At 39.7% G+C, this 23,526-nt stretch overlaps 2 protein-coding genes and 1 pseudogene across 2 annotated transcripts in view; 2 read left to right on the forward strand and 1 right to left on the reverse strand.

The window, feature by feature from the left end:
• Positions 1 to 12,906, forward strand: part of LOC114652869 (kinesin-like protein KIF27) — a 54,292-nt gene extending 41,386 nt beyond the window's left edge. The window contains exons 14-17 of the mRNA XM_028803176.2: positions 491 to 697; positions 8,706 to 8,904; positions 9,147 to 9,308; positions 12,427 to 12,906. Of these exons, the coding sequence (XP_028659009.2) occupies positions 491 to 697; positions 8,706 to 8,904; positions 9,147 to 9,308; positions 12,427 to 12,866 (1,008 nt within the window). The 3' untranslated portion in view covers positions 12,867 to 12,906. The remainder of the gene's footprint in view (positions 1 to 490; positions 698 to 8,705; positions 8,905 to 9,146; positions 9,309 to 12,426) is intronic.
• A 5,074-nt stretch (positions 12,907 to 17,980) lies between these two features.
• LOC127528028 (uncharacterized) lies at positions 17,981 to 20,316 on the reverse strand (annotated as a pseudogene).
• A 2,572-nt stretch (positions 20,317 to 22,888) lies between these two features.
• gkap1 (G kinase anchoring protein 1) overlaps positions 22,889 to 23,526 on the forward strand; it is a 44,412-nt gene continuing 43,774 nt past the window's right edge. Inside the window, exon 1 of the mRNA XM_028802425.2 lies at positions 22,889 to 23,120. The gene's annotated coding sequence lies outside the window, so the exon portion shown is untranslated. The remainder of the gene's footprint in view (positions 23,121 to 23,526) is intronic.

The following is a 23,526-nucleotide window of genomic DNA, read 5'->3' on the forward strand; positions in this document are numbered from 1 at the left end:
ATTTGTCTGTTGTCATATGTAAAACACAAATCATCAGACCCACGATCCTCTCTTCTGTTTGCAAGGTCCAAATCACCCACGGTCCGTATTCCTTGTAGCTGCATTAAATGCACTGTACTTCCATGTGAGCCCTCACTGGTTCTCAACTCTCACAAACATACAAGCCTGCCCATAGAATTTAAGAAAAAATAAAGCCGTATGATTTTGACGCCAAAGGTTGCTGACTGGTTGAATTGAGTTACTTTGTTTGTTATACTACACAACGACAGTCAAGGTAGAGTGCTGCAACTGCATCTCACTCACGAAGAATAAAAATGAAAGTTCGAAAAGCCTTGTAATAGTGGTAATTTGTCATAATGTAGTATCATAAGGATTTTAGACCACTTACAGAGGACTTATTTGTTTGCCTCCTGCAACTTCCCTTTTATGTATATTTTTGAGTAATTTGTTGAAAGTAACAACCATTATAACTGTTTTTCTTGCTTCTTAGGAGGAGCATGTTGTTTTTCAGCTGGAGGAAGGATTAGAGGTCATGGATGCTGCTATTCAGTATAAAGAAAAGATCATTCAGAATTGGGGGAACTCTCCCTTATCTTCAGCCGACTTCATAATGCATAATGAGGCTGGAGCCTTGATCAAACTAAGCACACTTTCTTCGCTGGAACTTAAAGCTCTGCTCTTCAAATACTTCAATAAGGTAAGCAATAAAGCTGGTTACGTCACAAAATGCATAAGGTAGTCATGTTATTTTTATATGACAAACAAGAAGTTTTATCATTTAACTCTGGAAGAATAGGACTGTGAATGGCAAAGGTTAAATCTTACTTTATACTCGTGCTGTAGTTGTGCACACTTCATTAATATAGGATTTCATAGCAACAGTATTGTTTCTATTTTAATTTTAAGGTGTCTCAAAATTGTTTCTGTTGAGAGGATGAGAGACACCTACACTGAACCAACTAACTGTAGAAGAAACAATGGCCATCAGTTTCATTGTTGCATGAATTCATCTTGCTCAAGAGATTGAAAAAAGTAAGCTTCTGACCTAGTGAACTTAAAGAGCACATTTATGAACTGGACTCCTCAGAAATGGCCCATTACATATTCTGGGTCATGATTCATATTAATCTGAGCCCATAATTACTGCTCCTGAGTGCACATACTTGGTGTTTTACAACTGAGTGTTTAAAGGGCCTTTATAGTTTTTATTAATAGGAACTCTTTTTCCTCTTCATGGTGTCTAATAGGTAATTGCCTATGCTGTACTGTGTGTGTTAGGTGAATCAGAAACTTAGCTTATTCTGATTATGTTGGAAACATAGTAATAAATGTAGTCAACCATGATGGGTCATAGAAACCAAAGACAGGACAAAACTGAAATTTAAATTTTTGAAGAAAGAGAAAAATATGGACTGATTCAAAAAGTTACTCTGAGATGGAAACTGAAGCTCAGACTTAAGTGTCAACTGTTAATTATGTACTTTAATTTTCTTATGGCTGTGATTTTGTCAGAAAATAGTTGTGACCCTCCTTCAAAATAAAAATGAAGGTGGCCATAATCCAAAAATGATAAGGGACTTCATAGCAAATGCCACAGCAAGAAAGCACACGTCCATGAAGTGTCATCCTTCGACACACCCATTATACTTGCCAGGAAATTTTTGATGAAAGGTGTTGGGTTGAGCAGAAACAAGCAGATCACCAGGAGTTGCTCAAGTAAGACCTTCTGGATAACACCTGCACTAATCTGGAAAGTAATGGAATTCACCCCCAAAAATACAAGTGTTACCTATTTTTTGGACTTCATACCCAAGTCAGCAGATGGATTGGGAGAGTATGGAGGGTCATGAGGTCGCTGGAAAGGGGTGTGTGTCACTCCCGATATCTATGCAAAAGGACAAAGGTTCAAGTCTTTAGAGTCCTGGTGCTTCCTGTCTGGCTATATGGTTGCGAGACATGGACGCTATCCAGTGACTTGAGACAAAGACTGGACTCCTTCAGTACTGTGTCTCCTCGGAGAATCCTTGGTTTGATTTTGTGTCGAACAAGTGGTTGCTCATGGAGTCCCAAATAAGGCACATTACTTGCATTGTGAGGGAGCGTTAGTTACGGCACTATGGCCATGTGGCGCAATTCCCCGAGGGTGATCCGCCTCACAGGATCCTCATTGTTGAGGACCCGAGTGGCTAGACCAGGCCAAGGAAATGCCCACGTAAGACCTGGCAGTGGCAGATAGATAGTCATTTCCAGATGGTAGGATTGGACCGTGTGTCTGCCTGGGATGTTGCCAACCAGGATCCCAAGCGTCATGTGGTGGGTGCAGCAATGCGCTGTACCAGTGCATGCTCCCCAACCTGATCTGATACTCAGGTGAATCAGTTACTTAAAGAGGAAGATAAAAGAAGGAGAATGGGAGACTGGCACCATAGTTTTTTAAAGGTACACCTTTTAGGAGGAATTCTAAAGAGGTTCACAATACAAGATAATAGGGGTTGGTGATAAATAATTAAAAACAACATAAAACAAAGAACTCACACAGCAACTGAATGTTCATTTTTATTATAAAAAAAACGAAAAACACTTAGGTCGGTGGAAGGAATATTGAAACCTCCGTCGCACGTCTCAATTATATTGTAAAACATGGAATAATGGTTTGTGAACAATGCTACCCTTGCTGGGAACTTGGCAGATCATATGAATCATGTCTGCCCTTGCTGTCCTCTTCATCATGTACTCTCTCATTTTGTTCCCTTTGACTCAGTGGTCATTTATGCATGAAGGACATGAAGGGAATCATCTTGTGGGATGGATCTACATCTGAGCCACATCCACAGTGGAGTAAAGCAGGGTTGTATCATTGCAGCCCACTCTTTCTGGCATTTTCTTTGCAGTTTTGCTAAAGCATGTCATCAGAACAACTACAGAATGTGTCTACTTCCACACTAGATCAGATGGCAACTTTTCAAACGCAGAAGGCTCAGGGCCAAATCTAAATTGCAGACAGAAATTATTTGCAGGTAATGCAACTATCGCCACCCAATCACAGCAGAACTTACAGTTTTGTGAATGCCTAGAAGGATTTTGAACCTATCATCAACCAGAAAAAATCCAGGCGATGGGTCAAAATGAAAGAGCAGGGATCTCAGCGTTCAGCCTCCTCAAGCAGAGGTGCCTACACCTGTTTGGATCATATTTTTCCCATGACAAATAGTTGCTTTCCAAAACACCTTCTCTACAAGGAACTCGTATCTGGTAAGAGACCAACTAGGAGACCACAACTGCTATAAGGACAACTGTACATGTGAGCCCTTGACCCCAACATGTGGCAAATGTTTGTATCTAGCAGATGTACTCGAGGACTCTCTTAACTATATGAAGTCACCTTGAGGTAGTATGCAGAAGAAAGGAGAGCTAGTAGGAAACATTGTCCATTGGTGTTCATCTGCACACAGTGCAGTAAACACTGCCATTCTTGCACTGTAAGCTGCAGCCACGGCCAATTGTGGCTTCTGCTCAGTTTGTGATTTGTTAAACAATGATACAATTCCATAATCGGGGATTAATGGATTCCTATTACAAATGGTTCCAAATTAATCAACTCCAAAGGCCTCTGAGACTAACGGACAAAATGATTTGGAAAAATCAACTATGGATTTCCAAAATCTGCAGCCCCACATCCACCTCTGGAAATTATGAGAGCCCTGAATCACCAGATTGTAAAAAGACATCCATAAGGCACACTCCTTGCTAAGGTCAAGTTAGTGATGCTGCTAACACCCTGCCACAACATGGTGCTTATGGGGACAACATACCCACCATCAGATCAGTTAATCCCAAGCAATAGATATAAAAAATGAACATTCAGAAAGTGTCCATGCATCAGTGTCAAAAAGTTCATAAGAATTTATGCTTATGATAGACCGTCATGTGAAATAAGTACACCCCATGAAATATTTTTTCTATTTTAATACAGTACTAGGGGGCTTTACCCCATGCTCGCTTGCCAACCCCCCCGGCCTGCCCTACGCACCAGCCACTTCGTGTCTCTGCCACTCGCGTATATGGATTTCACTTTCACCAAACAAATCTTTTAATTCTTGCAGATACGCCTCTTCATTGGGAAGAAACACTACTTTTCCCTGATGGCAACACGAATTAGACGATCTACAAGTCTCCAACTTAAAGTTTAAATCCGAACAATATATTCAATCTCTTTTCACTGTTCCATTATTTCACCAAGTAATAATTTCCATTTGTTTGTGCTAATGTGATCTTTACTATCATTTTTTTGAGACTTTCAAATTTTAGTACTTTCATTATCTCTAACCTGCTCTGCATGTGTATCGCACCAACGTTTTTGAATTCTTTACAACGTTCTACTTTGTCATTTACTTTTTGTCTTTTATTTCCAGCCCCAGGCGTGGTAAATCTCTTGGCACAAAATCTCATCTCGCGGGACGTGAAAGTATCTCTCTGAAAAAGTCACGTCTCGTCCCAGGCTAAAAAGTCTTGTCTTCTCAGAGGATTTTTTTATTATAATAGAGAGATTTTTCTATTCTAATGTATGTGGACATTTAGATTTTTTTTCAATAATATTTTTAATATTCTTTGCTGTTGTCCATCACTACTTACCATTACGGTTTATAAGAAACTTTGTTATCTCTGGTCTGCATGAGATTAAAAGTTTTTCTAATCCATCACTTCAAACTACATAAGTAACAAAAAACAAAAATACCAGTTTACTTCCATGTAAATGAAAGTTTGGCGATAGTCAAATTTGTCCTATTGAGTTAAGATGAGGTTTAGATTCTACAAATTTCAAAATGTCGAGAAAAGTTGATTTTTGCATGATGTCAGTACGTGTGTGTGAGTCTGTGGAAACTTCCAATTGATCTTCACGTCTTCAAATCACAATTCTTCTTGGAAAATTTTACTTTTATGCATTTTATTTTATTTTTTTTAGTGTATTGTGTAGAGGTACTGGATAACTATGTCCCAGAAAAGACTATTTTTTTCAGCAAGCATTTTCTTAGATATCTGCCCAGAATGGCAAGACATATGTACAATGATAACATCTGAAAAAATCGACTTACCTTCTTCAAACGAGTCATCATGTTTATCTTGTTACAGGCTCTAAGCCTATTGTTTAGATCCAGTTTCATCCAGTATTTATCCCTACATTCTTCAAAAACAGTTTCACCTATGTCCAGCGATAACTGCTGTTGAAATTGTTAAATATAACTGGGATTTTAGCATTCTGCTCCATTTAGTCATTTGACCATGCCTATTAATTTGCAAGATTTTTGCACAAGTAATTTTGAGATACATAATTTATTCAAATATACACGTATGTACACGGATATGCACACACGCTGGTACATGCAAACTTATGGACACACACCCACACCCACTCAAAGAAATTCATAAGTGAAGATGATTGATAGCTTGTTTTCCCTACTAGAACATATACTGGATGATGAAGAAAAAGAAATTAACACACTCTCACACACACACACAGACAGCTTTAAAGGTGGACATGCACAAAGACATTAAATCACCCTGTACCCGTCTGTTGTTTACTTCATTTGTCAATTTCCTATTCTTTTTAGTCTACATAATAAATATCATATAAATTAATGTACTTGCTTCTATTTATTTTATTGTATTGTAGAATCGGTTGTATTGTAAAATCTTCCATTAAGTGATTTCCAGCATTTACAGTATAATTTACATGGATATATTATGTGAGCCATTCCATACCGATTTTTTGGGTGGAGTATTCCTTTAAGCCTAATGTCAAAGTGCAATGAAAATGACTTTAAAATGAGGGGTCTCAATTAATGGGCTGCATCTGAATATGTGAAAATACATTTACCATGTGCAGGAGCAACAGTGATGCTTTATCAGTTTAACAAATAACGAAAAAGGAAAAAAGTGAAATAAAAAAAACTTGATGTAAAATGTAGGACGATTAGTTTGATGATCCTGGCATTTCCTAATGTAATTTAAGATATTCACACAAGACAGTGAAATACCTTTGAACTTTGGTTCACTCCAAGGCTGAAAATGTTAGGTTGCACATGAGCGTACCCTGTGATGAAATATGCAATGACAAGATATGCTCCAGCTATGTTAGGGAGGATAAAACATGTAACACAAGTCAACAGAGTGGAAAAAAATTACATTTAAATTAAAGTATTAAATAACCAATATCACAACACTTTTAACTCAAGAGAAATGAAACTAGTTTTTTTTTTTCACAATTTATTTTAATAGTGTGTTTTTGTTTAGCAAATAGATCAGGAATGCCACAAACCACTGGCATATTTAAGGGCTGTATGTCCTTAGGCTTTTATTACAAAACAAAACAGCATCCCAGCTCTTCCATGATGATAATAATGATGTGTGGCAAGATGGAAAAAGCAATTTACTACAGTGAGAACTAAGGCATAAAAAACAAGTACTGGTTTTTGACGGTTGAAACATTAGTGAATGGTTGTCAACATGCACCTGGACAAAATATTTGGAAAAGATCTTTATACCTAAATATTTTAATGGTTGTTTTATGCTGTGTAAGCCATTTTCTTGCATCACTTCATGGTTTATTTCAGCATCATGTTCAATATAACTAGTAGTTGTTGAGGAATAATTTATATTTACAATAGCCTTTCTCATCCATCTTTAATTTTTCTGATTCCTCTCTTCCTACCAGATTAAAGGCTCACAGGAATACTGGGCACAAAGAAGGAAACCATTCAGAAAATGTTGTCAGCCTACCACAGGTCCCACTCACACACATACTTATCCATCAGTTTTCCAAGCTTTAACTGGCCCATTTAGAGATGCCAAATGACCTGGTAATGACTTTAAGATGCAAATGGAAGGTAGAATACTAGATTAGGGAAAGAAAAACACACACACCCACACACACACACACAGAGTCTGGGTCCACATCACATAACCCACTGGAATGTGAATGCGGTATGTTAAATTTGAAAAAAATCAATGATTCAATATGTTTTATAAACTTGCAAGAATTAATTTATGTTGTTGTAAAATAGCTTGTCAAGCCCTTGCTTGATCTTTCAACTGTTTTAATATCTATGAGAAACCACATTGGGATTTTTTGTCATATATCTCTCTGAAGTGGAAAGGAAAAGGAAGTTATGATTTTATTTTTTTTTAACATGTTTTTTTTATTATTTATTAGGCACACCACACACACACACACTTATATGCATATGTTATCGGTAAAGCCCAAAAACCTGGGTAAAGCTTGCATTATCCAGCAGACCTGGATAAAGCTACAATAACATATGATCTTGCCTGAAGAAGAGGCCTGAGTCGCCTCGAAAGCTTGCATATTGTAATCGTTTTAGTTAGCCAATAAAAGGTGTCATTTTGCTTGGCTTTTCACTACATTCATAATGGCTAACACGGTACAACATTCTAGTACTACTAACTTTACCTGGGTAATCTCTTTGGACAATGCAAGCTTTACTCGGGTAATGCTAGGTTTATCCAATTTCTGGCTTTACCCATAATGTTACCCATAAGTTTTAATTATATTTGTTGTCACGAAAACTACAATTTTTTCAACAAAATACAGTAGCAGCATTGAATATTTAATTCAAGCAGCACTGAATAATTAATTATTATACCAAATTATGAATATTACAAAAATCTGTAAATAATATTAAAATGATTATGATTTTTTGGGTAGAATGTAGTGCATTCTGTAAAATATTATTTCTATCCTATTATGGACAGATTACTGTTTGCATTTTATGCATTAGTTAACTTAATATGACTATATTCAGCAGATAAGGAACTAAGACATTTATTTTTTACTGTAATAGGGGGCTCTGCCCCCTGATCCCTTCGCTTGCCAACGTCTGTAAGCAGGCGTTGGGTGACCACTAACTTGCAGTGAAGCAGCTTGAAGGGCTCCATCAGAGAAAGCGATTGTATTTAAGGAGATGGTGTACAGAAGAGTATGCAGGGCGCGGGAGCAAGACAGTTTGATCCTTAGTTATTATAGAGAGAAAATCAGTTACCTGAGTATTTCACTACAACTGTCTATTTTAAATACCAATGATTAATAAAGCGTAGTAAAAGGTACAAAAGTAAAAGTAGAAGTAAAAACGTAATAAAAAGCAAAAAATTAAATTACATTAATGCCTAGTCAAAACCAGTATTACGAATCACTTTATTCTCTAACTTGCATTCTATAAATGTGGCTTTTTTGCATTGCTGTTCGCACATTGTTTGGGACTGTGTTCTCATTTTTGTTTATTGGACAATTCTCTTTGTTCTTGATTTTCATTATATGCAGCTCTTTTTTGTTCATTTTCTTTTTTTCGACGTCCATTATCAGCTCTTGCCGCTCTTTTCTGTCACAATCTAAAATTTGACGTTCGTGAATAGATAATTTGCTTTTCTGCTTTGCCATTATAACCAACTGCATTGGAGGGTGAGTTTGCACTGAGTGTGCCACAGGGTGGTACAGAGGATGTGCACAGTAGGAATAATGATTGGACAAGCGTTGTGAAGGGGAGTGGTCAAGCCTGAATAACGTGGATACAATGGAAAACTTTTTTAATATAATAGAGAGAAATGTCAATACATTTAATGGAGGAAAATGAAAAAAACTGAGCAAAGATGTCCATAAAGCGTTAATAATTTCTTGCTACATGTTTCTTTAGGTTGTGTGTCTTCGAGAAGCTGAAAGAAAATTACAGTTAAAGTCTGACAGAATGGAAATTCAAGTCAAAGAAAAGGAAAGTGTTATACGACAGCTGGAGTCTTCTCTAGTTCGTCTCAGTGTGGAAATCAAAAGGAAACTGACTCTTCAGCAAAAGGAGCATGAACAGAGAATGCAGTTGCTGCTTAGAGAGGTCAAAGGTATTAAAATGCTACTAATATTAAATACAACCAGTCTGAAAGGTGGTTTTAGCTTTAAACATTTTTCATTTACTGTATATACAGGATATTAATACAAGGTGTTATCAGGTTGATAGATGGTATATTTGTAAACTGCATATGCTGATTTTCAGAAATAAGCAAAGTGTTTTATTGTCTCATTAATATTTTATATCTGTGTCCATAAAAAGTTATTATCAAAAAGTTATTCTTTTAAATTATAGAGCAAGGTGGGGAGAATATTTCTGAAAGCATCCAAGGATATGAATCAAAAATTCAAATGCTAGAAAAGGATGTGTTCTTCTACAAGAAGACAAGCAGACAGCTAAAGAAGAAACTGAAAGAGCATGTAGAAAAGTCACTATCTCGGCCTTCTTCTTCAAGTGGTAATGACAGCATGCCATACTAATCAATGGTAAATGGTAGCCAGCATGATGTCAAGATACTGCTATTAGGTGTTTTCTAAGTCAGCTGGCCATTTTTGTCTTGACATCATTATCTTCCAGTATTAAGCCATATTTATTAATTGTTTATATCTCTCTATTATAATAAAAAAATCCTGCAACGAGATGAGACTTTTTGGAAGATGAGACAAGACATTTTGGAAGATTTTTTCAAGTCCCAGGAGTTGAGACCTTGGCCATGAGATTTTTGCAAGTCAAGCCCTCCTCTCAACTATTCAGTAATAGTAATCTCACAAAGTAGAATGTCATAAAGAGGTTCAAAAACGTTGGGATGATACACATGCAGAGCAGGTTAGAGATTATGAAAGTAGTAAAAATTGAAAGTCTCAAAAAACTGATAGTAAAGATCGCATTAGTGCTAACAAACAGAAATTATTACTTGGTGAAATAATGGAACAGCGAAAAGAGATTAAATATATGGACATAGGTGATATGACAGAAGTGTGTAGATATTGTTCAGCGTTAAAGTTTAAGTTGGAGACTTGTAGATCGTCTAATTCGTGTTGCCATCAGGGAAAAGTAGTGTTTCTTCCCAATTAGGAATTGTATCCGCGACAATTAAAAGATTTGTTGTTTGGTGAAAGTGAAATACACAAACACTACAGGCAAAATATCTGAATCTACAATAATCTGTTTGCATCATTCAATGCTCAAAACATAGATTTACACGATTCTGGACCATACACTATGAGAATCTGTGGTCCCGCAACAATTAAAGGTACTACAAGTTTAATTTCAAAGAAACCACAATTCGGTCAGGTTTATATCTATGATCACGGAGAAACAATGCAACATAGAGTCGAAGGAGTTAAACGATCGGATGTATTACAAATTCTACAGCCAATAATGGATACAAATCCATATGTCCAAAAGTATTGCACTTTACACAAAATTTATTTGCAAACCCCTCACATGCATTTATTGGTTGCTTAGCAAAATGAATTATTTCCTCCTGATGATGTAGATCGTTTTATCTGTCCTGAAATTCCAAACAGAGAAACCTTTCCTGAATTATGGAACAAAGTCATTAAACATATGTCTCACTGACTTCATTTAAAAGATTCAGTATGTTGGGAATCAAAAGAAAAAAAAGAGTTTAAAGAAATTTCCTAAACCTGTCGTTAATTCAACAGATATGACTATGGCTGGCTTTCCTGATTTTTGACGCAGAGATAATCGTCACGAACTCACATATCATGGAAAGAAAGTTGTTAAAATTGTGATGATCGCTTATTCAATGATTGTACTGTATAACCCGTATTTGCTCAAAAGATTCGATGGTCATATTAATGTGAAGTATTGGGCATCGGTTATGAGTATTAAGTACATCTACAAGTACATTCATAAAGGCCACGGGTATGCGTGAATGTATCCAAAGAACAGTCTCAAGATGAAGTTCAAGCATATTTAGATACTCGGTATGTCAGCGCAATGGAAAGCAGGTGGCATTTAATGGAATTGCCAATGCACGGTCGAAGTCATTCTGTTGAATTATTACAAATTCATTTACCAGGTCATAGTATGATTCAATTTAAAGAAAGTGAAGAAGCACAAGCTTTACAGGTAGCAAAACAAAATATATAATTGACTTATTTTGAACTTAATAAAAATGACGTACAAGCAAAAGCATATACGTTTTCTTTCAATTTATTACGTTTGAATATTTTATACCACCCCCACACCTGCGCTACTCACCAACCTCTTCGTGTCTCTGCCGCTCACATTGTGAAGAGGGGGGCTGAACGCACCCCAAGGAAATGCGGTTGCTACTCCGACACCCCCTCTTAAACGGTGATACAATGGGAAAGACAGTTTTTTTTACCTCCTCTTTGTTCGATCAGCTGCTGCATTGCTGCCGTGCCACGTGCATTTCACGCAGCTCACTTCTGTCATATCACCTATGTCCATATATTCAATCTCTTTTTGCTTTTACCTTTTTATCAATATCACATTGAATTTTCATTCCGTGTTTGGAATTACATTGTGACAACGCAATGTATAACTGCCCGTGAATGAATATCATTTCTTTCTCTCTACAAGAAATGTGTCTGACATAACCACGCAGGACTTTTCCAAATCTCTTTGCATAAGCTCTTGTCTCGCGGGAGTTCTGGCCCCGGGCGTGGTTACATTGCTTAGCACGAAGACTCATCTTGCGCGATGTGAAAGTGTCACGTCTCGTCTCCTTCCAAGATTTTTTTTTATAATAGAAAGATGGTATATATACAAACAGATTATAAACAGATAACATTAATATACATCAATCTAGCCCTCTTCAGATAATTAAAGGGTAACTGGTAATTATATCATCTCCCATTATTACCGGCCACAGGACTGGAACTAATTTTTAAGCAAGGCACCCGTCCATTGAAAGGCAACAGACTCATACATGTATTCAATCATAGCAGAAAAATTGGGCATCCAAATGCTCAAAAAGGTAATGGACGTCTATGCAAACTCCACAGACCATTAGCAGGCCAAGATTCCAAACTAGTCTCTTGAAGATATGAGGTAAAAGTGGTAGCCAATGCCCTGTCATACAAGGTTTGGATTAAGTGAGAGAAAGAAGGAAAATTATAGTATTAGGAAAGCAAATTTTTAATCATCTCATCCAAAAAAAGCAATGGCTTACAGTAAGTATGATAAAAACTATAATGACTTGAATTCCACAAAATTGAATATCAGGGAACGCAGCCAAAACACATCTTTCTATAACAGCAAATAATAGAATCCAGACATTACCTAGCCTGCCTAAAGAGAAATGAGAATATAATGATGGAGTACTCAGAAACATATTCAGTATAGGATAATTATTTTGATTTTGATATACTTTGTTAATCCCCTAGGGGAAATGGTCATTTTATAATACTTTCTATATGATAACATTGACTATCTCTCAATGTCATAGCTGAAAGATGTGCTCCCCTAACACCAAGAGAAAAAAAAATGAAAGTATGCTAAAATTAGATTTTTCCCATTTGTTTTGCATTTTACTAGTCTAAGTTAAATACCATTTTACATAATGGCTTTTGTGTTACAGAAAATACTGTGAGCCTGAATAAAAATAAAAATCTACAGAGAGATGAAAAAAGTACCACTACATCTGAAATTGGCAAGACAATGAAGAGGAACACTAAATGCAAGGTTAATCCTTCTTTAAATAGCCCCAGCCGTCAGCAAAGCAGCAATTTGTGCAAGGAAGTAGTGGAACTGTCACCTGCATTTCTGCCCATAGTTCACAGCAAGAAACGGGCAACCGTAAATAGAAAGAGGACATTTGAAGACAAGGATCCAAAGATTAGACATACCACCACACATTCTCGAGTTACTCATGTGAGAGTGCTTAGAAAAAAACTGAAGGAAATTTCTGCACCACAGCTGTGCATGAGAAACTGTAGTTTTGGACCTCATTTGGAGGAAGAATGCACTTTAGCACCACATTCATCTACAGAAATCCAGCAAGTACATGCACTTCATTAAAGGCAGGACTAAACATTTTCAGTATAATGTGGCAAACTACACAAAGATATTAATTATGTCATATTTTGAATATTGCATTAAAAGTACTTATTTTAATAAAAAATAAATGTAAAAGGGTATCTTGGTCATAAATGGGTTAGTAGGATTAAGGACAAAATCCTCAATGGCATACAATGATGACAAGAATAATAATAATGTAACATTGGGATCCAAACTGGACTGATACCATGTATTCAGCTACGAGAAGCTTTTTATTCAGCTCAAGGTAAGAACTTTTAAAACTGTTTGCCTCCATCCATTTTCCAACCCGCTGAATCCGAACACAGGGGTCTGCTGGAGCCAATCCCAGCCAACACAGGGCAGGAACCAATCCTGGGCAGGGTGCCAACCCACCGCAGGACACACACAAACACACACTAGGGCCAATTTAGAATCGCCAGTCCACCTAACCTGCATGTCTTTGGACTGTGGGAGGAAACTGGAGCGCTCAGAGGAAACCCACGCAGACTCCACGCAGGGAGGACCCGGGAAGCGAACCCAGGTCCCCAGGTCTCCCAACTGTGAGGCAGCAGCACTACCCACTGCACCACCGTGCCACCCTGATTGCCTCCTGTTGGGTAAAATATAACAAATTAAGATTTAATCTTTCTGACAACGCATTTTTACAAACCTGCTAAGCAGCAAATTCCTGTTGCTTCACGTACCATAACATGAACAGCTGCATGGGAGCTTAAGGTATTTGGACTCAAATCTGCTTTCATTCACATACTGTTTTGGGTATTCTGTTGCAGAAATTTCATACCAAGTCAAGTCAAGTTGGAGAGCGACGAAACAACTCGGGATCCCGGTTGGCAACCCCCCAGGCAGACACGCGGTCCAGTCCCACCCTCTAGAAATGACCCTCTACCTGCCGCAGCCAAGTGTTATGTGGGTGACCCCTTGGTCTGGTCCAGACACTTAGGTCCCCAACAATGAGGATCTTACAAGCTAGATCACCCTCGGGGAATCGCGCCACATGGCCGTAGTGCCGTAACTGACGCTCCCTCACAATGCAGGTAATGTGCCTCATTCGGGACTCCATCAGCAACTGCTCATTCAACACAAAGTCAACCCAACGGTACCCAAGGATTTTCCGGAGAGACACAGTACCAGAGGAGTCCAGTCTTCATCTCAGGTCACTGGATAGCGTTCATGTCTCGCAACCATATAGCAAGACAGGAAGCACCAGGACTCTAAAGACTTGGACCTTCATCCTTTTGCGTAGATATCAGGAGTGCCACACACCCAGCGACCTCATGAACCCCCCATGCTCTCCCAATCCGTCTACTGACTTCATAAGAAGAGTCACCAGAGACGTGAATGTCACTGCCAAGGTAAGTAAACCTCTTGACAAAGTCGACACTCTCTCCGCAAACAGACGCACACTTTCGCAACCATATAGCAAGACAGGAAGCACCAGGACTCTAAAGACTTGGACCTTCATCCTTTTGCGTAGAAATCAGGAGTGTCACACAGGACCTTCATCCTTTTGCGTAGATATCAGGAGTGTCACACACCCCTTTCCAGCGACCTCATCAACCCCCCATGCTCTCCCAATCCATCTACTGACTTCATAAGAAGAGACACCAGAGACGTGAATGTCACTGCCGAGGTAAGTAAACCTCTCGACAAAGTCGACACTCTCTCTGCAAACAGACACTGCTGATGGCTGTGCCCAAGAGGTCATTAAAGGTCATTAAATTTCATACCAGTGTAAAAAAATACTTATTTGAACAGTAATTCACCTAACACCAAAAGGTTTAAACCTATAACACTGTAGACATTCAAAAACATGACTATACTTATAACATGGGAGTCTGCTAAAAGTTATTTCAGCTGTTCAGCATAACTGATCATTTTAGGTGAAAGCTACTGGAAGCATCTTAACATCGGTAAATAACACACTACATTAAGCTTGAAATAAGGGGAAAAGAGATTTGAAAATAAGTTATTATGTACAGTAACTACCCCTACAATGTTATAGCAGAAGATTTTTAATTTTTATGTGGTCAATTTCAAGTACAAACCCCACTGTGCCTATGTAATACACAAGAAATGAAACTGAAACACTTATCTTCCTAAACAAATACCATCCTTAAATGCATTAGTTCAGGAATATAGGGTAATTAAAACAGCAGTGTTGCTGGGTGGAGAGTTTAGTAAAATGAAGGAAGTGAACTCGGCCTAAGGAGGATCTGTGAAATGTAGAAAACCACCTTTGGACTCTGATTATGGTTACTGTGTGTTTGTCTGTTGCTTGGAAATGTTTTATAAGTAACTTCCATTTTCACTCCAGGTAAAAGCTAAACAAACACTAAGTCTTAGTGCAAAATCATAAAAACAGTCCATTGTTTTTTAAGTTTAGTGTGTCATTCCCTTGCAGTATAACTTTTTTATGTAAGGATTGTCTGTAATTCCTACTGATGACGGAGAATTTAATCATATTCTACTTTGAATTCATCTACTAGTATCAGCATGGCATTTTCTTAATATGTCAAACATACAAGCGGCCCATTTACTGTACCTATGAATGCAAAACAAAGAAAAACAATTTTATAGCACTGCAGTCAATGGCAAGTGATGTTTAGTATATTTGACGTCCAAGACAAAGCCATTTGCTGTCATCTAGTTAAATTCAAATGCAGGGTATGCCAACATATAATAATGATGTCTTGTACAGAAGCCTCAAGAGTGTGCTCATCCAGATGATACAAGTGAGTCACTAGAGGAATTTTTTAAACTTTAGAATCTACACATCAGTTTTTAAACCCTTTAAACTTATCCTCATCATAAAGTTTGAACCTAATTGATAACTTTCTAATCCACACAGAAGAAAATATTGTTTTAGAATCCTAGAAACATTGTTTGGACACCTAGTTTTGGGTTACAGCTTGTAACCACCAGGGGGCGCTCCAGATAAACAACACAGCAGACACACGTTTATTTACAGTAGGACACACTTTTCCTGTGTTTCCCACCAATACACAGGACCAAAAGCACAAATGTAAAGCACACAGCACTTTTTTCTTCTCTCTGTCTTTCCATCTCTACTCCTCCTCCTCTGGCAAGCTTCATCCTCTTTCCTCCCGACTCTGGCTCCTTGAGTAATGGCAGGTAGCTCCTTTTAGGCGATTCCCAGAAGTGCTTTCAGTATCTTGAAGGCTTGACCCAGGAGCAGTTGAAGGTAAGGTTGGAGCCCCAGTCCCTGCAGCGCTCCCTGGTGGCACCCACATCACCCAACAGGGCTGAGTCACCAAACTCCCAATTCCCATGAAGCCCTGTGGGAAACCATGTTGCTGCTGCAACTCAGGGGGACTGCCATCTATCACCTCCTGTGAACTTTCTCTCTCCAGGTCCCCAGTGCAAAGGGGACAAAGTACCTCAGCCATCTGCCACAGGCTATAATAATCACCTCATCATGTTATCAGTAGATGATCTGCTTCAGTGTTGATCTTTAAAAGGATTAATCAGATTGATACTTTGATTTCATCTTATGCTGGTTTCATTTTCGTGGTGATTCTTGTTAGATTTTCTGTTGGATGCTGACAAACTGTGCCACATATTTGATAGTCTAACAGAATAAAAGCTTTTATCTGATAATTCTGAATTACAGACGTTGTTAATTCTTGAGCTGGTGGATTCTGCTATTCAAAACTCCCAAGTCCTCAGTTTACATCTCAGGCCAGAGACAGCACCCTCCAGGGCCCGTTTCTTGCACCTTTTGCTGTTCGGATAAACTGGACCCTATTACTCTAAAACTGGACAAACAGGATAAATTGATGGATGTATTTTTCAATGTACATATTGCTGTAGGTATCCATCCATCCATCTATTCCAAAGTAATTAACTTTCTGTGTGGTGTGTCAAGCCTGCATTTTTGCATGTTTTTCAGTTCTTCATGCAAAACATATTCACAGACTGAAAGAGGTTTAAAGTTCCACTATCAGGGTCCTGCCGTGTACCAAACAACATAACAACATAGTCCTGTATCCCCCAAGTTATTACCCTTTTCTGATACTTTGTGCTATAATGCTTAGTCAGCTATTTGCCTTTCAGGTTAATAGTACTAGGTTGTTGTACCATGTTAGCCATTATGAATGTAGTGAGAAGTCAAGCAAAATTACGCCTTTTATTGGCTAACTAAAAAGATTATAATAAGCAAGCTTTCGAGGCAACTCAGGCCCCTTTTTCTGGCAAGATTCTTCAGGTTAACAACATTGTAAAAATTCAGTTTGTTTAAAAATATTTTCTGCTTTTTATGTAGAAATTCAAGCTTACTAGAAGTTCATCTGTCAAATTTTCATAGGAGCCTGAACCATCATAATGTCCTCTGTACTTTTATCCCACCTTCTACTATCTTGGCACCTGTTTAACTCAACTTATATCTGGATGACCCTCCAAATTATACAGTGTGAACACCAGCGGGCGCCCCAGCGCCCCAAAACACCCAACACAAACAGGCACAGAAACAAAGTAAAAGCACAAAGTGTCTTTTATTGTGGGAAAACCCTTCTCAATAAGCGCTTTCCACCACCACAGCCACAAGTACAATAAATACATTACAATATAGTAACTCCTTGCAAGCTTTGTCCACCTTCCACCTGACACTGGCTCGTTCTTGTAACTCCTTTTATCTTTCACCCGGGAGCACTTCAGTCTTCTGTAAACATGTTCAGAAAGCACTCCCGGGTGAGGACAAAAGCTTTAACTGCTATAATACACCATGCTGCCTGCTAATAATATTAGCCTGTTAAAATAAAACCACCACAAATATTGTTTGTGATGCATGCTCACTGATCCATGTAAGAAAATTTTAAAAAGTTGATTCTGTTCATCTAGACATAGTTCTTTTCCAGGGAGATACGTTACGCCACTCATCCAAGTGACTTCCTCAGTCTCAGTTGACTGCAGGTTTCTCCAACCTTATAAGCAGTACCTTTGCATAATGACCGAAACTAGCACCATTGACTAACAATGGGCCTTGTGATCAATGATATGCAAATTGTCCATTGATTAATGGCCATGAGTACAATTCACAGAGAGTTGGGGAATGGCTGCAATCACAGCATTGTAAGATGGTGAAAGATGTACCCTCCTCGGTTCAGAGATAGTCGTTCCTTTTTCGCGTAAAAGGCCTCCTTGACTCCTCGCTCAAACCAGTGTTCCTCCCTGTCCAGGATGTGCACATCTTCATCACTGAAAGAGTGACCACTGTCCTGTCCTGTAGATGTAAATAGACTGCGGAGTCTTGGCCTTACGAGGTAGCTCTTCTGTGTTGTGCCATCTGCTCTGCTTCGCCAGTGGTTGTTTGGTTTCCCCGATGTATCATTCACAGCAATCCTCTTGGCACTTAACCGCGTAAACTATATTACTCTGTCTGTAGCGGGGCACCCGATCCTTGGGATGGACCAATTTTTGCCGTAGTGTGTTTTGGGGTTTGAAAGCCACCGAGACCTGGTGTTTTGAAAAAATGCGTCTCAGCTGTTCTGATACTCCTGACACATAAGGGATCACCAAAGGTTTTCGCTTAGGCAGTGGTTGTCCTTCCTCTCTCCTGTACTGCTTAGAGCATTCTTTAGGTGTCTTCCCTGCTTTGACAAAAGTCCAGCTGGGATAACCACATTTACTAAGGGTCTTTTTGATATGATGTTCTTCTGCTTCCCTGGCCGCTGTGTCTGTGGGTATGGTGTTTGCTCTGTGTTGTGGAGTCCTGATGACACCTATTTTGTGCTCTAGTGGATGTTGAGAGTCAAACCTTAAATACTGATCCATATGCGCTGGTTTACGGTACACATCAACTTTCAAATGTCCCCCATTGCGGATGGAAATTTCACAATCTAAGAAAGCTAGCCTGTCACGTTTCATGTCCTCCCTGGTGAACTGGATGTGTTTGTCCACTTAGTTGATGTGGTCAGTGAATTGTGGTACCTCCTGGGATTTTCACCCAGGTGTCGTCCACATACCTGAACCAATGACTCAGTGGTGTTCCAGGATAGGATAATAGCGCCCTCTTTTCCACTTCTTCCATATACAGATTGGCCATAATAGGTGAAACTGGGGAACCCATAGCACACCCATGTTTCTGCCTGTAGTACTGGCCTTTGTATAAGAATTATGTGGATTGAAGAGACAGTTCCAAGAGCAGACACACTTGGTCGGTGCTGAGAGTGGTCCTATTACTGAGTGTGGGGTCATCCTGTAATCTCTTACGGACCACCTCCACTGCTTCAGTAACTGGAACGCAAATGAATAGAGATGTAACATCATACGAAACCATAGTTTCCTCTGCCTCCATAATGACATCTCTCACCTTCTCCACAAAATCCAAAGTGTTCTGAATATGGTGTTTTGAGCTGCCTACCAACGGGTTGAGGACAGTGGCCAGGAACTTTGAGATGTTATACAGTATGTAGCCAAATTGATCATGCAGACAATGGGTCTTAACGGTGCATCCTGTTTATATATCTTCGGTAAACCACACAGACTTGGTGTAGCTTCCCCTGGGTATAATCTGTGGTATGAGGTCCGGTCAATAGCGTTGTCATGCACTAACTGCTTGAGACAATCTATCACCTTTTTCCTGTAACCACTACCTGGATCTTGTTTTAGGGGTTCATAAGTGTTTTTGTCACTAAGCAGAGACAATATTTTCTCATGATAGTCCTTCTGGTTTAGCAGCACTGTGCACCTCCCCTTGTCTGCCGGAAGGATGATGATGTTGTCGTCCTTACTGAGTGCCATGAGAGCCTCCCTCTCCTCAATTCTGATATTGAGTGCAGGAGGCTTAGCATTGCCGAGACATGCCAAAACTTTTATCCGCAGTTGCTCCACTTCCACATCTGCAATGTTGTTGTTTCTGATTGCCGACTCTGGCTGTGATCAGTTCCACTATCAGGATTTGTTTCAGTGTGACAGCAAAGTTTAACCCTTTAGCAAGGACATTTTTCTCTGCTTGGTTGAGTTGTCTGTCAGACAGATTCTTCACCCACTTGTCCACATCCTCAGTTTGTGTCTGACATCCTTCTCTCTGTTGGCTGTAGAGGACACTCCCTATCGTATGCTGATGTTTCTGGCACATCACAAGTAGATCAAACTTCCTCTGCTGCCTGGTCTTAGATATTTTGTGCTGTGCCAGACAAGCCTTCTCAGTGAATTCAATCACCTGTTGAAGCATTTTCTTATCTAAAAGTGATAAAAGCTTTTGTCGGATCTGCTCCTCTTTAGGTTTCAAAACATCAATAGTAAACTTAGTTTGTCTCACCCGTTCGTTTAGCAGCTGGCTCTGTGCCTTCTGTAGGATTTTTGTAGCTTGGAGACCCTTCACTGACGATTTCATCTGTAGACTTTTAGGTGTAATTCCGCTCTGTCTACATCTGAGACTGAATCTCAGGTGGTTCCTGTAGTCTGCCATCTTATGTGACCACAAATATTGTATACAGTATATAATATAGCCAAAAGTTTGTGGACACCTGACCACACCTATACAAGCTTGTTGGACATCCCATCCCAAATCCGTGAGCATCAATATGGACTAACAACCACCACTCTTCAGCAAAGACTCTCCATAAGATTTCAGAATGTGTCTGTAGGAGTTTGTGCCCATTTGGCCAAAAGATCATTTTGGGAGGTCAGGTACTGATGTTGGACGAGAACACCTGACTCACAATCTGCATTTCAAATGATCCCAAAAGTGTTCAATAGGGTGTGCAGGCCACTTGTTTTTGTCCATGCCAAACTCATCAAACCTTACCTTTATGGACCTGGATTTGTACAAAGGAGCACATTCACGCTGGAACAGAAAAGGGCCTTCCTCAAAATTTTGCAGTAAACCTGGAATTGCCTACAATGTCTTTGTATGTTTTAGCATTACCACTAGCCATCAATGGAACCAAAAGAAATATTCCAAACCAATAACCAAACTGATATGGACTGGGTAATGTGTTAGGAACGAAAGGATGCCATATCATTTGATGGAAATGAAAATTATCAACCTACAGAGGGCTGAATTCAGGCACCACGAAAATCAAAGTGAAGAAATGATGCGGCAGGCCAGTCCATTTTGCTGAAATTTCTTTGCAGCAACTCCAAATTGTACTAAGTTATTTATATGGCCCCCACGTGCTTGTATGCATGCCTGACAACGCTGGGGGGGGGGGGGGGGCATGCTCCTAATGAAACGATGGATGGTGTCCTGGGGAATCTCCTCCCAGATCTGGACCAGGGCGTCACTGAGCTTCTCGACAGTCTGAGGTGCAACCTGGTGGCGTCAGATGGACCGAAACATAATGTCCCAGAGGTGTTCTATTGGTTTAGGTCAGGAGAGCGTGGGGGTCAGTCAGTGGTATCAATTCCTTCATCCTCCAGGAACTGCTTGCATACTCTCATCACATGAGGCCAGGCATTGTCGTGCACCAGGAGGAACCCAGGAGCCACTACACCAGCATAGAGTCTGACAATGGGTCCAAGGATTTCATCCAGATACCTAATGGCAGTCAAGGTGCCATTGTCTAGCCTGTAGAGGTCTGTGTGTCCCTCCATGGATATGCCTCCCCAGACCATCACTGACCCACCACCAAACCGGTCATGCTGAAAGATGTTACAGGCTGCATAACTTTCTCCACAGCTTCTCCAGACTCTTTCACATCTGTCACATGTGCTCAGTGTGAACCTGCTCTCATCTGTGAAAAGCACAGGGCGCCAGTGGTGGACCTGCCAATTCTGGTATTCTATGGCAAATGCCAATCGAGCTCCACGGTGCCAGGCAGTGAGCACAGGGCCCACTAGAGGATGTTGGGCCCTCAGGCCACCCTCATGAAGTCTGTTTCTGATTGTTTGGTCAGAGACATTCACACCAGTGGCCTGCTGGAGATCATTTTGTAGGGCTCTGGTAGCGCTTATCCTGTTCCTCCTTGCCAAAAGGAGCAGATACCGGTCCTGCTGATGGGTTAAGGACCTTCTACGGCCCTGTCCAGCTCTCCTAGAGTAACTGCTTGTCTCCTGGAATCTCCTCCATGTCCTTGAGACTGTGCTGGGAGACACAGCAAACCTTCTGGCAATGGCACGTATTGATGTGCCATCCTGGAGAAGTTGGACTACCTGTGCAACCTCTGTAGGGTCCAGGAATCGCCTCTTGCTACCAGTAGTGACACTGACCATAGCCAAATGCAAAACAAGTGAAAAAACAGATGAGGAGGGAAAAATGTCAGTGGCCTCCCTCCACCTGTGAAACCATTCATTCCTGTTTTGGGGGTCGTCTCATTGTTGCCCCTCTAGTGCACCTGTTGTTAATTTCATTAACACCAAAGCAGCTGAAACTGATTAACAACCCCCTCTGCTACTTAACTGACCAGATCGATAGCCCAGAAGTTTAATTGACTTGATGCTATACTGTACTCTGATTAAATAGTGTTCCTGTAATTTTTTGAGCAGTATCCAAAACATACTCTTAATATCTAGTAATATAAGGTGCCTTAAAAGTATTATAGTGTTGGCACCAAAAGCCACAACGAATAGATTCTCTGCTCTTTGCATGGCTCTTTGAGGTGTCCTTAAAAGTACTGCTTGCCTTTTGCAGCACTAGTTGGAAAATCGTGTGACTGTGCAGAATTGCGGTTTTTATAGGTTCTCCTGCCATAGATGATGTCATGGCAGCTCATTCTTTTGGTGATTTGTCCCTGGCTGATGTAACCTGTCCAGCGCTTTTGCAGTATGATACACGAAAAGACCAGTTACAAACCTTTGGCAGTAACACCATCATTCAGAAACTTGTTTTTAATCTGTTCCTATAATAAAAGTTATATTGCTAGCACTAGAAAAACAGAAAAGAAAGTGAAAGAAAACAGGTATGTACTTATCCTCTTGATGTGTCATCTCATGTTCTGATTACAGTAAAGTATGAGGTCATCGCTATAGAGATAAGTCATAGTATTATTAGTATATCAGATGTGAAAGGCGAATTAGAAATTAGACCAATTGTGCCTTTACGGAGAACTACAACAATACTTCATGAACAAGAGCTATATTCCCAGAAAGCATTCGAGGGGAAAACCGCGACGGTACCATTGTATTCGGACGCTAGTAGTCCCCGCTCTTCGCATCCCGTGCTGGTGCGCAGCGCTTCGCGTTTTGTACTTCCGGGCCACCGTAGCTGAAGCCAAGCCAGTCCGGACTCGCCTGTGGTGAGAAGAGTGTGCCTGCTGAAGAAGCCTTGATCAGGTTCTTGATATTTTCTTCGCCCTATCCAGTTTAAGTGTTAAATAATTTTACAGTCGTATGTTTTTGCTGGTGTATATGTGTAATAGCCAAATAAGTGTGTTCGTGTTTTAGACTAAGATAGGATGGAATTAAAGAGGACCTCTGGCACTTTTCTTTCTAACGAGACCCTAACACAAAAGCGCACACCGCCAGTTATATAATTCGGAGAGGTGAAGTAGAAGGGACAGTCTGTAGTGTATTACTTGCATGTTTTTTTGTACTTCTTTTACTTATCCAAGTAATGGGCGTTGATAATGTTTTTGGGACAAGTTGAAGTTTCTCTAGTTGGTTCTGTTTTTCTTCGTTGATTTGATTTCATTTTCTAGGCAGCAGGGGGAAACCGTAGGGGTTGATGTTAGAATTTCAT

The sequence above is a fragment of the Erpetoichthys calabaricus genome, chromosome 5, assembly GCF_900747795.2.
Source record: "Erpetoichthys calabaricus chromosome 5, fErpCal1.3, whole genome shotgun sequence".
NCBI classification, from domain to species: domain Eukaryota; kingdom Metazoa; phylum Chordata; class Cladistia; order Polypteriformes; family Polypteridae; genus Erpetoichthys; species Erpetoichthys calabaricus.